We start from the raw sequence: 14,378 nt of genomic DNA, 5'->3' as shown, positions 1-14,378 counted from the left end.
ACTACTCTTACTGGTTTGAGGGCACTATATCAGCATATTGGTTGGTACTAAGAGACACGAAAGGGGTTTACATGGCTACACATTATCCTCTATCCTTACTAAAAGTAATTGGGAAGTGAATTCCTTGCAAATCTTCCGAACCATGGCAAAGCCACAAAGCAACCCATCCACACATGCATATCATTTCAAAAGAAACTACCAGGAAAAATATACACATAAAAAAAAAAAAAAAAAAAAATGAAGTAAAAAGGAAGAAATTGGGTACAGATAATAGGAATGGAAAAATAAGCATTTTAAGGATGCAAAATAAGTCGTAATATGAAAAAATTTTCATCAAAAAAACCTACTTAAATACCAAAAGTTGAACGGTAGAACATTAACGCTCATTCTTTGAACAGTAAATACTGCTTTCGCTTGCCTAATCTTTCCTCATCAGCTTGAACTTTTCTTTCAGGATGGTCAAAATTGGTCCTCTGATTGGTATATAATAACACGCTTCCCAATGAATTAATGCATGCGTAACATCCAGAATTGTGATTTATTGAAATCTTGCAGATGAAATTTACAGCAGCATCAGCTGATGATCATCTTGTTAAGGAATTCAGCTTGGTCGGGAAAGTACTCCAGCAGTTCATCCTTGGTCACCCAAACGAAATCATCACACTTCCCAATCTTGAACTTGTTGGTTGCAATCACTTGAGATTTAAAGAAGAACCGCTGGCAAAATGAGCAGAATTAAATAAGGAAATTAATAGACAACATAGCTTTTTCAATATTCAGCATGAAAGCAAAAGCCAATGTATGGTTGTGTTTTTGTTCTGTCTTCATTTTTGAAAAGCACAAAAAAAATTGTTTGACAAACTAATCTAGGGAAAAAAAAATGGAAACAAACCACTTTTTAGGACTCATTTGGAAACATTTTGGGCATTTAGTAACATTGTCAGTTTCCTGTTTGATGTTTACATAAAACACGAAGCATGTTTTTGATTTTTTTTTTTAATAAAAAACAAAAAACTTGTTTAGGGCACACAAATATTTTTAAAAAATATTAAAAAAAAAAAAAAAAAAAAAAAAAAAAAAAAAAACAAGAAAACATGCTTGGTGAGTTGTCGGAATGGCTGGCAGTAAAGCATAACCGGATGTGTTTGCGGAGGGGTGGCAGAAGGTGGGAGTCGGACGGATGTTGGAGGTCATGGAAGGGTGGAAGGAGGTGGTAAATGGCAGTGCTGGCTGGTGGTGGGTGGTTGACAAAGATGGTGGTAAAGGGAGAAGTGAAGACTTGTTTTGAAAACAAAGCAAACAGCATATTTTATATTCCAAAATTTGCTACTTTTTTTAAAACAACAGCAATCACCAAACACCTTTTTTTGTTTCCAATTTCCAATTTTTTTAGGAAACGGAAAAGTTGCCAAACGAGACTAAGAAACACAGGTTTTAAAATTTTTGAAAACTATTTTCACACAAAAATGAAAACAATATGAAAGCATAGATGTTTTTGAACTATTCATTATTTTTGTTTCCGAAAACACAAAAAACAAAAACAAGACATGAAAACAAAGTAAACGAGAAAACAACCAAATACACCTAAGCTTCTAACAGAATGACAAACAATTATACGGTCCAGATTATTTGCATGTAACAAACAGAACATAATGGAGAAAGCTATCAAAAATAAGGATAACAATATTATACACATAACACATTGCCTAAAACCTGTACACAGTGAAAAAGCTGGTGCGGTCTATACCTTACACGATGGAAGATCCAATCCATTCTCCGTAGGCTGTGTCACCACCATATGGCCCATTGGAGCATTTCCGACAAAATATGTGTGGGAAAGGTCACCTATGACAGATTCTAATGCAGACTCCGCACACTGCAAGCATTAATTATCCATAAATTGAAGGAAGGAAAATGAGGACATGAGTTGGAAGTATAGAGCAACTATCACCTTACGCAATGTCTCTTCAGACTCGTGAATTTTTTCTGGAAAATGCCACACTGGTGTCCCATTTGGAGCCCCATATGCCTTACCATAGATGAGAAGATAAAGCCTTCTGTCAAGCGCTCTCTGTAATGACCTTTGAGAAATGAAGATGAAAAATTTCACTCACTACAAAGCATTGAAGTCTGAAGAGAGTACAAAAAAATAGCCTTGATGAATACTAAGAAATGTCATTTATAAACTAAGTTCAACTACAGTGTAGATAAAGAGGACTAGATAAATTCACTACAGTGCAGATGTTTAGAAATCCACAACACAGTTACTCAAATTTACTATTTCTTGTAGGAGAATTTGATGGTACACACAGTGACAGTGTTTTAAAAGGCACGCTTAGGATGCCTAAGCGTGAGGCATAACCTTGCACTTCGAACAGGTCGAGGCGAGGCACAATATGCAAGGCGCAGCTTAGGCACTGAGGGGGCTTTTGTTCGAGGCGCAAGGCGTGGGCTGCGTGGACTTTATCTATTTTTCTACTCCAACTGTTGATTAAGTGCTTTTTTTTGTAGGCATACCCACAAAGAATCAAAACTTTTCAATATAAAATGACCAAACGTGGTCAAAAGAGAGCAAAAAGTGATAATAAAAGTTTTAAAAAAAAAATTTTAAAAAAAATTTAAAAAAAAAAAAAAAAAAAAAAACCTAGATGGAGAAGATTAAAAAAAAGGATCAGAAAGTGAGAAGACAACACAATTTCGACTTCTTCTTCAAGTTCTTCTCTTCTTCGCTGGTTCTCTTCTTCGATGGGTTCTCTTGGTTGGGCTATCTCTCTACTGATTTATCTTCCTTTATTTTTCTTCTCTTCTTCTTTCTTATTTTCTTCTTCTCTTCTTCGATGGGTTCTCTTCGTTGGGTCTGCCTCTGTTTTTTCTTTTTTTATTTTTCTTATTTTCTTATGTTCTTATTTTATTATTCTCATGCTTCTTCGCTGGGTTATCTCTCTATTTTCCTTTCTCTATTATGCTTGTGAAGTTGTGATGGAGATGAAGTTCTTCATGATGGTGATGTCTACTATTAAGTTTTGAGTAGAATGCAACCATAGAACTTTTTTTTTTTAATCTCTTTTTTGAACTGCAAACTAGAAGCTTAGTTGTTTTGAACTTTACGTAGATGATCTTAAAACTTGAGTTTTTTTGTGGATGTGAATGTGATACTTCATATCTTTGGTTGGATTTATATTTCTAGTTTTAGAATATTGAATGTTATATTTATCAATTATTTGAAATGGTAAAGCTTACTTTATGATTTTTGAAATTCTATATATATTTGTTATGTTAAAAATTTGCCTACTTTATAATTTTGTTTTTCTTCTACTACTTGCACCTCACCTCGCGCCTCGCACTTAGGCTATGGGGACCTTATCGCCTCGGTGCGCCTAGAGCCTTTTAAACACTGGGTACACACACACTCTCATTTTTAGGGTGTGTACCATACACCCAGTTGTACCCCTAGTGGTCTTTAGTTATGACTGTAGTGGTGTTTTGTTACACCACATTGTGGTTTAAAGTAGTAGTGGGGCCTCTTATGTGTCAAATCAAAATGGATTATGAACTAGTCGTCATTTGGTTATGATCCATATTGGTTGTTTTTTGTTATTAACCTAGTGGTGTTTACGTATGACCCGCAGTGGTGGTGTTAGTTATGAATCAAATTAATGGTTCAGATTCATTTATTACTGTACTAACAGCTAAAAGTGGTGGTGCATATGATATGCACCTTTTTAAGGGTGTGTACAGTAGCCACTCTCCGTTTGTTGTATACTGTGAATGTCTGTTAATATAAAAGCTATCTAGTAAAACCATGGGACTCAGATGTGATATAATATGCCAACGACTGTCAGAGGGTAAGGCTACTGTCATGACACACCACATCCCATGCATAAGTAAACGAAGTTCATAGTTATAAATGCCATCTTGCTAAAAAAATCTACAACTGTTCATTACCACATCCCATGCATAAGTAAACAAAGTTCATAGTTATAAATGCCATCTTGCTAAAAAAATCTACAACTGTTCATTACCAAGGCTATGTCAAAGAACTCAGCCTTGCACTGCAAATACAAAGCCCAATTAAACAGGGTTGTGTCAGGAATAAAATCAACATAAGGTCTTTTGTCAATAGTCAACCTCCAATCTACAATATAAATCTTATCAGGCCATGTGAAATTGCACTGGGGAAGCAACTAGAGTCTTAATTGTGAAACACCAACAAAAAAATTGTACTCTGTCTTAATAGTTAACATAGAAAGAAAAGATATATTAAAATTTAAAAACAAAAACAAGATCAAATTGACAACTCATAGACAACCAAATTTTAGTGTCCAATAATCAATCAAATTTCACCAATTCCAGAAGAAGTAGGAGGTCATTACTGTCTCAATCTAAGAACTATAGTCTATAACCCTCAAGACGCCACAACACATAGAGAAGATGAATAAGAAGACTCAAGCGATTACAAAGATAATGGTGTTGGTGCGGTGTTTATGAAAGACCATGTCCTCTTCAAATTGAACTGAAAGGGTGCTTAAAGCTTACGACATAAAATTTGCTTAATTAGTAAAGCATCCTTTCTCCTAACCAAAACCAACACGGCCATCCTCAAATATTAAAATGAAGAAACGGTGCATGTACATCAAAAAAATTGATTGTACCTTCTATCATTAGTTTTGTCAGCCTCAGTGACCCGAGGAGCAGGTACATAATCAATTTGGTAATCACCTGTTCCCCTGGTTGCAACATAAGAGATGTTATACAACAATACTAATCCAAAAACAATATATAGATGTCATACAATAATAGTTGAATGAATGACATCTAAAATTCTCAAATTTACATTTGTCTTTCACACACATGTGAGCGAGTCTTGCATTCACAATACCTGGATTTTTTTTTTACACTAATTAACAATTACAGGTCACCCTTTCTAACACTGTCATCATAAGCATCACTTGAACAGACCATCTCTATTACAATCCTAGAACAATATACTGGAGACCTAACAAGGAAAAACAATTTCTTTTGTCCATAAAATATTTCCTTTTGATATCATGACGAAACAAAAAATAATCAAGCTATAAGCATATACATATCTACATGTATGTGTATATATTGGAGAAGAAAACTACAATTTCACCATCTTAAGTTCTTAACCACAAAACTACGTAACTGAATTTTTGAAAGATTTAAATGAAATAGAAATAGAATTGCTCTGCTGATATAAAATACCAAAAGATTCAGAGAATCACTGATGTATAATACCAAAATATACCAATGCAAACTTTTAACTTTTAAAAAAAAAAAAAAAATGTAGATAATGAAGAAATCAAACGAATTTCATAAATTTATGACTTGCTTCTCAATAGATACTCATCAAAAGAAACAAATGTATCTACAGATTAATGTTATATTCTTCAAATTCAATAAAATTTATCTTACTGAAATCAGACCTAAGGAAAACTGATGGCAGAGGAAACAATCTGATAGCAAAAGCATCAGCGAGGAAATCAATTATTGTAACAAAGTTTACCTAGCATCAGATTTTTTCAAGAAGTCATCAGGATATGCCCGCCGATATTGTTGTCTCCACCGGAACCTAAATGCATCCAAACAAATTCATAAATTAGAAAGTTCCAAAAAATAATAACAATAATTCACCTATTTTAATACACACTAAAAAAACGAAAAACAACAATAACAAATCATAAATGTAGTACTATCAACCAAAGCAACTGAAAATTGCAATCTTACTTCTGCTTTAACCCTAAGTTTGGCAGCCCAACAACTAACATGGGAAAATGAAAAGAAAATTTTCTCTACATCACATTTTCTGTCATTTCAGGTATTCAAAAATAATAGAATTCAAATCAACTTAAGCTCAATTGAGTGTTGCCCAAAACCCAGATTCCAATCCAAAATTTTTACCAAACCGTCTCTTTGTTAGCTGAGGAAACGATGGTAAAAAAAAAAATTACAAGAAATTGAAACCCGGCAATCATAGTATTCTGTTGTTTGAATAGAAAACTTGTCGGACAGGAATTTTGAAACATTTTCTGAGTAACCAAAAAGAAAAAATAAAAAAATTAAGGAAATGGGAACTTACGAGAATTCTTGAAATGCATAGACGATGGGATCAATTTTGGGAACAACAACAGGAAGTCTCTCGAAGAGGACAGAGGCCACGATTTTATCAGTGTTTGGTGTTGTGCAAAACCCTCTCGTCTCTCCAAGGGATCGAACCAACGTTGTTCGAAATCTCTGCATTTTTCGAATCTAAGCAAAGCCAAATCTGTACATATATAGATAGATGTAAGTTAATAACCGAATACAGAGAGAGACAGAGAGACAGTAGTGTATCTGAAGATGAAAGAGAGATCAGTGATAGGGTTTACCAGTCACCAGCTTTGAACAACAGACAGAATGGCCTTTTTTTTTTTTGGTTTGTTTTTGGGAAAAAATTTCAGAAATGTTTCTAAAAAAATGGAAGCTAATTTGGTAAAAATAAATATTTGAAAATTTTAAAAATTTATTTTTATCTCTTAAAATATAAAAATATATAAAAATGATAAACATTTTTTATTTTTTTATTTTCTTTAATAAGTTAATTTTTAATTTTTCTATTTTTTTTTTTTTTTAAATTAAGTTTTGAAACCAAACCAAACATTGTTTTCTTCCTGAAACTAGACTTGTCGGTTTCAAGTGATGACCCGGTACTCTATTTGACCCGCCCGCTATCACAAGATGTAGATGGCTCAATTGTTGACCCACAAAATTCAATTTTTAGCAAATAATGTTACTCGAGTTAGATTTATGTTTGGCTCATTAAAATTTATTTTTTAAAATTTAATTCAGTGAATTTATATATACTATAAAAAAATAAAACTCAACTTTTAACACAATTATAAATTTTCAAGCTAATTTTCAGTACATATTACTTGGCTTTATTGCCCAATCAATTTCCATATATATTGATAATAAATAAATAACTGAGGAGATAGATAAATGCAGTTGCTAAATTTCTCTTTACACTCTCTTGGACAAGTGTTTCTTCTGAAGAGAAAACTTAAAATTTATGTATTTAGAAATTTGGAGTAAGTTTATCAATTTATTTACTTCAATCAGATTAATTTTGTTCATAACCCGAATCAACAATACTTTTGTAGATGCATTCCCATCTCCTTTTTGCCCCAACTAGCAACCAAAGTGAGCATTCATATTGGGAACTGGAGGTGGAGTAAAGGCTAAAGCCGGTAGCAATGCTTCCGAACCTGGATATGTAAGACTGTTTCTGCGGCCGAACCATCTGATTGATTCCAAATCCTTGTAGGATAAGGAAACTGAAAATAACCTCATTTGCTGCATTATAATGCACAACACAATGATTCATCCTAATCAGGTAAACAAAGAGCCTCATTGACCTGTAACATGTCAAGAGCTCAAAACAATAAAATGAACATTTCTATGCAAAGAATGTAAATATCAAGGTGGTATTATTGTTGGAGAATAGATGGTGGAGAGTAAAAAAAATGAAGTGGATGAAAACTAAAACCAACATCAAAATAAAGGCTTCTTTCCATTTAACATTCCCATCAAATGATCGAAAACTTGACCACCGCCATCACGCAGACCGGAATGCATGTATTCGTTAGTAATCCACAGCCTAATCCCTGCGATTTGATCAGCCGTCTCCATGACCAGCTTGAAGTTAACATACATATCTTCATAATAAACAGCAGCTGCAACAGGTACCTGTCATCATTTTAGGGGAAAATATCAATAAACCAACAAATGAAACCTTGTGGATGGATTGGATGATCATAAAATCAGATTCAGAACAACGGGTTTCTACCCATAATTCGACATTCAAACCAAGTGCACTGTTACTACTACCTTCATCATTATTGCCAAAAGCACAAAGAATTTCACAATACGTTTGGTAGCGAGCTTAAAACTAATGTGCTAGTGGTAGTGGTGGTGGTGGCAGTGGTGACTGGTAGTGGTCGAGTGGTAAGAGTAAGGTTGCGTTTGGTAGAGTTTTGTAATTATGATTTGTGAGTGTGAGTTGTATTTTGAGTTTGTGAGATTTGAAATTATGATTTGAGTGTGAAAAATTTATTTGGTAAAGAGTTTTGAAAATAATTTTGAAAAGAATTTTGATTTGAGTGGGGAATTGTTGATGTGACATTTGATATTTTATACAAAAATTTACAACTCATAACCAAACATACAACTCAAAATTATTTTAAAGCACATAAAAAAATTTTAAAAATTCAGAAAATATTTTTTTCGATTATATAAAAATTAACATATCAATTGCAAAAAAAAAAAAAAAATCAATATTCCAGTCAACCGGCCAGACGACCAATTAGACAAAATTTGCAAAAAAATAATTCCGAAAAGCGCGCCTGAGACAAAGTTCTCTACAGAGTTTTGGAAAACTGATTCCAAAACTCCTACCAAACATGATATTCAAATGTAGGTGTAGAATTATGTTTTCAAAACACAACCAAACAGAGCCTAAGACTTTAATCCAAAAAACGTTTTCCACCTTTTAAAAGTGAAAAACATTTTCTGCTTAAATAAGTTTGTTTACAGTTGATCACAAAAAACATTTTCCATTAACTTTCGTTTTCTGCTTTCAAACACCAGAAAAAAGGAAACAAACGGTGAGTCAATAGCATTGAAGCTTCCAACAATCAAAGGATCTATACTGCTAATGGGAATTTGGCATGTATTACAACCTTTAATCCTAATTTTTTTTCACAAATAGCACCAGAAGCTAATTTCTACACAGATGTTTCCCTCACAGGAAAGTATCCAAACAAGATAGTGAACACTGTAGACACTCGAAAACTGTAAAATTTCTGCTTTAAAATTTTAACATAAATATAACTCAAATTTCAATATAGAGACCACAACACAAAGGCAGCAAACCTTATTATTATTTAGTGAAGCAATGTCATAAAGTGGAGGCCAATCCTCCTTTTCTGCTAGTAAACGAGCAGCATCTTTGAAATGCCTCAATGCATAGATTTCTTCAAACATCCAAGGAAATATCATCTGCAGAGGCAAACAAAGACCCAAAGTTAAACCTATTCAGGCACCTAATAATGCAAGCAGAGGTTTGAAATTGACGGATATTGGCCTTGAATTAACTTTGGCAGTTCTTAGGCCATGCTCAGTGATAATATCAGTAAAATCAAATTACACAAATGAATAAATCCTAAGACAGCAAAGATCTCTTGTAAATGCAATACAATTATCATGCACATTGTTACTTTCCCGACCTCGCCTGTGAACAATATAGGGCGACCTTCTTTTGCAGCTTTAATTGCGTCAAATTTACCCCCATCTTCATCCCTTATTCTTTTAGCAGACCATCGTGATGAAGTACCCTTCAAGTTGAAAGCAGTGAGGGAATCAGAGAGTTTCAAGAATATTTAGACAGACACATTTATAAAATTATGTTCATACATAATAAATCACAGAAGCATGAGATGAAATATGTCCAGTGACTGTGCATTTGTTGCTAAAACAAAATGAAAAACCTTACCTGACAGTATATGGACTCATGTAGAATAGCATAGAGTGGATTTGTATCGAAACCTGACCACTTCTCAAACTGCACATTTATGGAGGCATGGTGTCAGTAAATTAGGGGTGTCAAGCTGCTAAATGCCCTGAAACTATACAAAAATAATCTCAAGCAATCACTAATACATGTGCCATAAAATGTTGAGTAGAAAGCATATATGCTTAACATTCCGAGATAGTTTGAAAAACTTGTGCTAAGTACCCCTGGACAAATGCATATGCACAACGGGGTGTATGAGGATTTGTCGCAGATATCTACTGAGAATAATTTGAAAACAATCAAGATTTGATCTTGGTTTTATAGGAGTAGTGACCTTTATGTGGTGAAATTTTTTAAATATCATTATAAATGGAAATGTTTCAGAATATCCAACAAGGTTAGAAGTTTTTACTGTGATTTGATTGTGATCATGAACAATAAGAAAGTAGCGTTTTTCTTACAGCATTCAAGAAGTAGTAACTAATTTGTTTTTTTGCTCCTGGAGCTATTACAGGATCCCAGACCCTCTCAAACCTACAAGTGTTGGTAAAAAAAATGATCAACTTGGAGAACACTAAATTACTAAACACTAGATGGGTATGCATGATAACTTACATGTAATGCAAGCGCTCAAAACCAGTACTAGATCCTAAACCAGAAAGACCAAGAATTTGCAGTCCCCTTGGGGTTAAGATGCCACCAGATGGAAGAGGCACCTGTGCCATAGAGAGAGATGGTCGGCATAAGAAAAAACACCAAGATGATTTTTGCTAAAAATTCACTCACCCCGCCTCCTTCATGCTCAGCCAAGTGGTTTACAACTTCACGAACAATTTCAATATCCTGAGGAAACCTCTTATAATACTTGTCATTCTGATGAATAATCCGTTCAAAGCAAGCTCTGTACACACCATCTGCACTGCATCCACTTCCAACCGGAGGGATTCCACCAGTTAGAAGGACTTGTTTCAATCCTTGTGGTGCAAAACTCAAATAAGTAATGGCACAAAAACCACCAAAGCTCTACACAAGGAGACGAATGAACTATCAATAATATGGACAGTAACATCAGCCAACGCAGAGAGTCATGACAAAGAAGTAGGTCACATAGAGAAGATGCAAAGTAGCCTAACCCAACTTTATATGCAATAAATATTAAGCATACTCACAAGCACACAAACAGAATAGTAGCCTTAATACCTGCCCCAAAACTGTCCAAGTTCCAGCATCAGGAACAAGACGTTTTCGAATAAATTCAGCATCATTCACTATGTTGTCGGCTCGGAAATGTTTTAAGTAGTCAGCCAAATCTTCTGCAGACTTCAATTGCAACATAGATGATGGTGTTAAAGGAGTTGATAAGCCTGTTCCTCTCTGCAGGAAGAAAGGAAAAAAAAAAAAAAAAGAGTGATAGGAGGCCAAAATAGGAGGTCGTGATATTGAATTTTCTACAAGAGCTTGTGCAAAAGGAATATATGTATATATATAATAATATAACAAACAAAGAACACTTAAAACATGCCTGATCCATCAATACAACATGGTATTCTTCGCATGCTTTACCTATCCATCCACTAGCTTCAGTTGGTCTAGGGCACTCAAAACCTGGTCCACCTTGCAAGAATAATAGATATGGCATGGTTTGTTCTTCCTTACCAACTGCAACAGACAGTTTTAATCTGTAAGAGGAAATCTGACATTGACAAAAGCTATAGAGATGGTTGAAAAGAAATATATATATATTTGATGTCGTCTTTCATGTTGGAAGAAGGATGTACAGTATTTTGCTTTTTGATTTTGGGTCTAAAGGATGTACATATAGAACCCCATAAGAGAAGAATACACAAACTGATGAGTTTCCATTAAGTGAGTATAACTTTAAACGAGAAACAGTTAATCTAATTATCTCCAGCACCAGACTCAAATTTGAGTGAGAGATGCTAAGGTAGAGTTTGGTTTACTAAAATAAACAAGAAACATAATGGAATGATCATAACCATTCATTTGCAATGATAAATAATGATTCAATTTGATATGTGGAGTTAATTTCACTTTTGTTCTCTAAACTACTACTCATTTTTTCTTTTTCTTTTTGTTTTTCTTTTTCTTTTTCTATTTTATCTCTAAACTATCAATTTTATCTATTTAGTCCTTAAAATTTCTAATTTTTGTTCATGTAGTCCAACTGGTGACAATTATACAAATCAATAACCATTGAAGCCTAATTTGATGTGCGAAAAAGGTAATTTTATAATTTGGACTACTTAAATCATACAACCAAACACCTATTAAAGTAGTTGCGGGGTGTAGTTTTTTCAAAATAGTATGAAAACTGAGTGCTGGATTGCATGGTTTAACTTGTTCAAATTCTGAAATAATCTTTTTCAATCAAATTGGTCTTTTAACGGTTATTTATTTATATAATTGTTTTCAATTGTACCACATAAGCACCACATGAATTGAAATGACTAAAGATATGAAATTAAGAAAAAAATGGTGATAGCTTACAGGATAAAATAAAGTAAAACTAACCTTGATCTGTATTTTTTATTATTTTTTTTAGTAAAATCATTCCTTCTAATTTTATTCCAGTCAACCAAACAAGAAAAACGGTTTCTATCACCATCCAAACCCCAACCGAATGAGCATTGACCACAATAAACACACTCGAGTCCAAAACAGTTCATGAGAAACACTAAACTATTAGATTCAACCTAACACCACAGTTTCAAATAGAGTTGTCAATAGATCCAAACACTACTTAACCAACAAAAAACAGTAATCAACAGCGAATAAAGCAATCAACGCAATACCTGCGGCGACCTCGCGAGCGAAAACGGAGATCTTAGGGCAAGTACGGTGATCGAGAGAGTAGTCGAGAGGGACAGTGAAGTGATGGTCTCGAAGACGGAGCTCCGGCACGGAGTACCAGTTTCCGGCGTTGTAATCAGGCGAGGAATTGGCGGATTTCGTCTTGGCTCCTCCGTCCATGGCGGTCACAGTTGCGATGGAACTCCGGCGAGAGTATCCGAAGGAGAGAAGATTTCGAAGTGTAGTGCGTGAAATCGAGCGAGGAGTTAGGAGAGAGTAGCGACTGAGGAAGAGAGGTTTTATCAGAGATAATGGGGTTTGGGTGGCCCACATTTGGAGATTGTTGGTTGGTTCGGGTCCTTGAATGGGAACAAAATTAATAGGAAACCGGTTTCTATCCCATTTTTTTTTGTTAAATGATGATTCGTGTAGTCTTCAGAATTTTTTTATAATCCAACAATTATGTATTACACTCGTACTCTGCATGATATCGCATAGATTTTTTTTGATCGGCAATTTTTTTTTTTTATTTTATTGATATAAGAATAAAATATAAAGTACAAAACAATCAACCTCAATAAAGAGAGGCAAGTACAAAAATATCAAGATGAGTTAAATCATACCAAACAATCCATCCTATCATTTACTAACACCCGGAAGTTAGTGAGCAACTAATCAAAGAAACAGGAGAGAAAAAAAAAAGCATGGCAGGTCAACAAAACAGATCAACCACCTTCAGCCAGCATATCAATTCCATACAAAACCAAAAGTATCAAGCAGACTCAGCTACCATTCCAGAAACACAAGATTAGCAATGCCTCAATCCCTCAAAAACTAGACCTACACAAGCTCAGCCATCATTTCTGCTACAAATTGTAAACCGGATCAGTCACAAAAGTTGGAGGAACAGAGCAACACAAAAAAAGATCAGCAAAAGCAAGTCCTAGCAGCAGCAGAATAGCAGCATAGAAATCCAATCAACCAGTAAAAGCAAGATTAGATAACAGAACAATACATATAGGAAAACAAAGATCCATTCAACCAGCAATACCTCAGTAGCAGAACAGCACAAATCATATACCAGATAATAGTTTAGCAAAAACATATAATACCTCAATAACAGAACAACAGTAACAGATTATCCACTGACAGCACAACCCATATCAGACACTAGCCTCTATAACCAGACAAGCCCATCCAAATTAGACACTAACCTCAACAACCTAATACTAATATACACTCAAGCACCATACCTAAGGCAAAATTTGACCTACTGCAGTCTACAGATAATACACCAGATCATTCACAGAAGCTTCCACATATAATGGCGAGGCCTTGACCCACAAAGCTACTCTAACTTTCACAATTTCACATAAAGCTTCAAAATCTGGTTAAGATCAATTGAAAACACACTCGTTTCTATGCCTCCATGTAGGCCAAAGAGTTGCCAAAAAGATGACCATCCAGATTTTCTTCTCCACTTTTGTCATTCTGCAACCATACCACCACTGCAACAGCCCATCTACGGAACCTGGCAAGACCCACTGAAAACCCTACCATCTTACAATGTTTGACCACAACCTCCAAACAAAAGGACAGAAAAGAAGGATATGTTCCACAGTTTCAACATCATTATGACATAAAACACATTCAAGATTAACACTCCCATCAAGTATACCAATTCTATGAAGAAAATATGAAGTTTTAACCTTACCAAGCCATGTCAACCACCCAAAAAATTGCACTTTAGGAGGAGCAAAATTATTCCATATAGAGCCTGCCATTGTCATAACAGGACAAAGAAGGGATTCACTCCATATATAAACTGATACTACACTAAACAGGCCAGAAGAATTTGCTGCTTATTTCAATTCATCTGGTTTATCAGTACAAATAGCTAGTGCACACCTAAGTAAACAGACTAACCTATGAACTTCCTCTTCTTCCTAGGCCAACAGATTTATTCTAAACTCTAGATTCCACTCATTAGCTGCAC

The 14,378-nt window shown here is 34.6% G+C and overlaps 2 protein-coding genes across 5 annotated transcripts; both read right to left on the bottom strand.

Moving 5' to 3' along the window:
- Positions 1 to 238: 238 nt before the first annotated feature.
- On the bottom strand, positions 239 to 7,404 carry DECOY (decoy). Of its 4 annotated transcripts, none has more exons than XM_028202183.2 (7): positions 7,266 to 7,404; positions 6,101 to 6,286; positions 5,528 to 5,593; positions 4,653 to 4,727; positions 1,952 to 2,081; positions 1,748 to 1,876; positions 239 to 717 (listed from the first exon to the last, which is right to left on the bottom strand). In XM_028202183.2, exons 2-7 carry the CDS (start codon positions 6,259 to 6,261, stop codon positions 574 to 576), a joined length of 705 nt encoding a protein of 234 aa, XP_028057984.1. In that variant the 5' UTR covers positions 6,262 to 6,286; positions 7,266 to 7,404; the 3' UTR covers positions 239 to 573. The 4 variants fall into 4 exon arrangements, with proteins under 4 accessions (XP_028057984.1, XP_082725936.1, XP_028057982.1 ...); XM_082869810.1 differs by lacking the exon at positions 7,266 to 7,404 and adding an exon at positions 6,390 to 6,536; XM_028202181.2 differs by lacking the exon at positions 7,266 to 7,404 and adding an exon at positions 6,397 to 6,481.
- Positions 7,305 to 12,896, bottom strand: LOC114261864 (alpha/beta-Hydrolases superfamily protein). Its single transcript, XM_028202179.2, has 10 exons — positions 12,385 to 12,896; positions 11,094 to 11,230; positions 10,772 to 10,945; positions 10,358 to 10,594; positions 10,187 to 10,287; positions 10,033 to 10,105; positions 9,551 to 9,619; positions 9,285 to 9,392; positions 8,932 to 9,057; positions 7,305 to 7,746 (listed from the first exon to the last, which is right to left on the bottom strand). The coding sequence occupies exons 1-10, from the start codon at positions 12,713 to 12,715 to the stop codon at positions 7,552 to 7,554; spliced, it is 1,551 nt and encodes a 516-aa protein (XP_028057980.2). The 5' UTR covers positions 12,716 to 12,896; the 3' UTR covers positions 7,305 to 7,551.
- Positions 12,897 to 14,378: the final 1,482 nt, after the last annotated feature.

Source organism: Camellia sinensis, chromosome 5 (genome assembly GCF_055761805.1).
Source record: "Camellia sinensis isolate YWXY chromosome 5, ASM5576180v1, whole genome shotgun sequence".
Lineage (NCBI taxonomy): Eukaryota > Viridiplantae > Streptophyta > Magnoliopsida > Ericales > Theaceae > Camellia > Camellia sinensis.
This window is presented reverse-complemented; position numbering and strand designations above follow the sequence as displayed.

Coding starts and splice junctions, on each gene's coding strand:
- DECOY (XM_028202183.2), bottom strand. CDS start 6,261: ATGCAGAGATTTCGAACAACGTTGGTTCGATCCCTTGGAGAGACGAGA. Junction 5,594..6,100: donor TATGCATTTCAAGAATTCTC/GTAAGTTCCCAT, acceptor GGATGCATTTAG/GTTCCGGTGGAGACAACAAT. Junction 4,728..5,527: donor TTGAAAAAATCTGATGCTAG/GTAAACTTTGTT, acceptor TGTTGCAACCAG/GGGAACAGGTGATTACCAAA.
- LOC114261864 (XM_028202179.2), bottom strand. CDS start 12,715: ATGTGGGCCACCCAAACCCCATTATCTCTGATAAAACCTCTCTTCCTC. Junction 10,106..10,186: donor TTTGAGCGCTTGCATTACAT/GTAAGTTATCAT, acceptor CAACACTTGTAG/GTTTGAGAGGGTCTGGGATC. Junction 9,620..10,032: donor GTTACTACTTCTTGAATGCT/GTAAGAAAAACG, acceptor ATAAATGTGCAG/TTTGAGAAGTGGTCAGGTTT.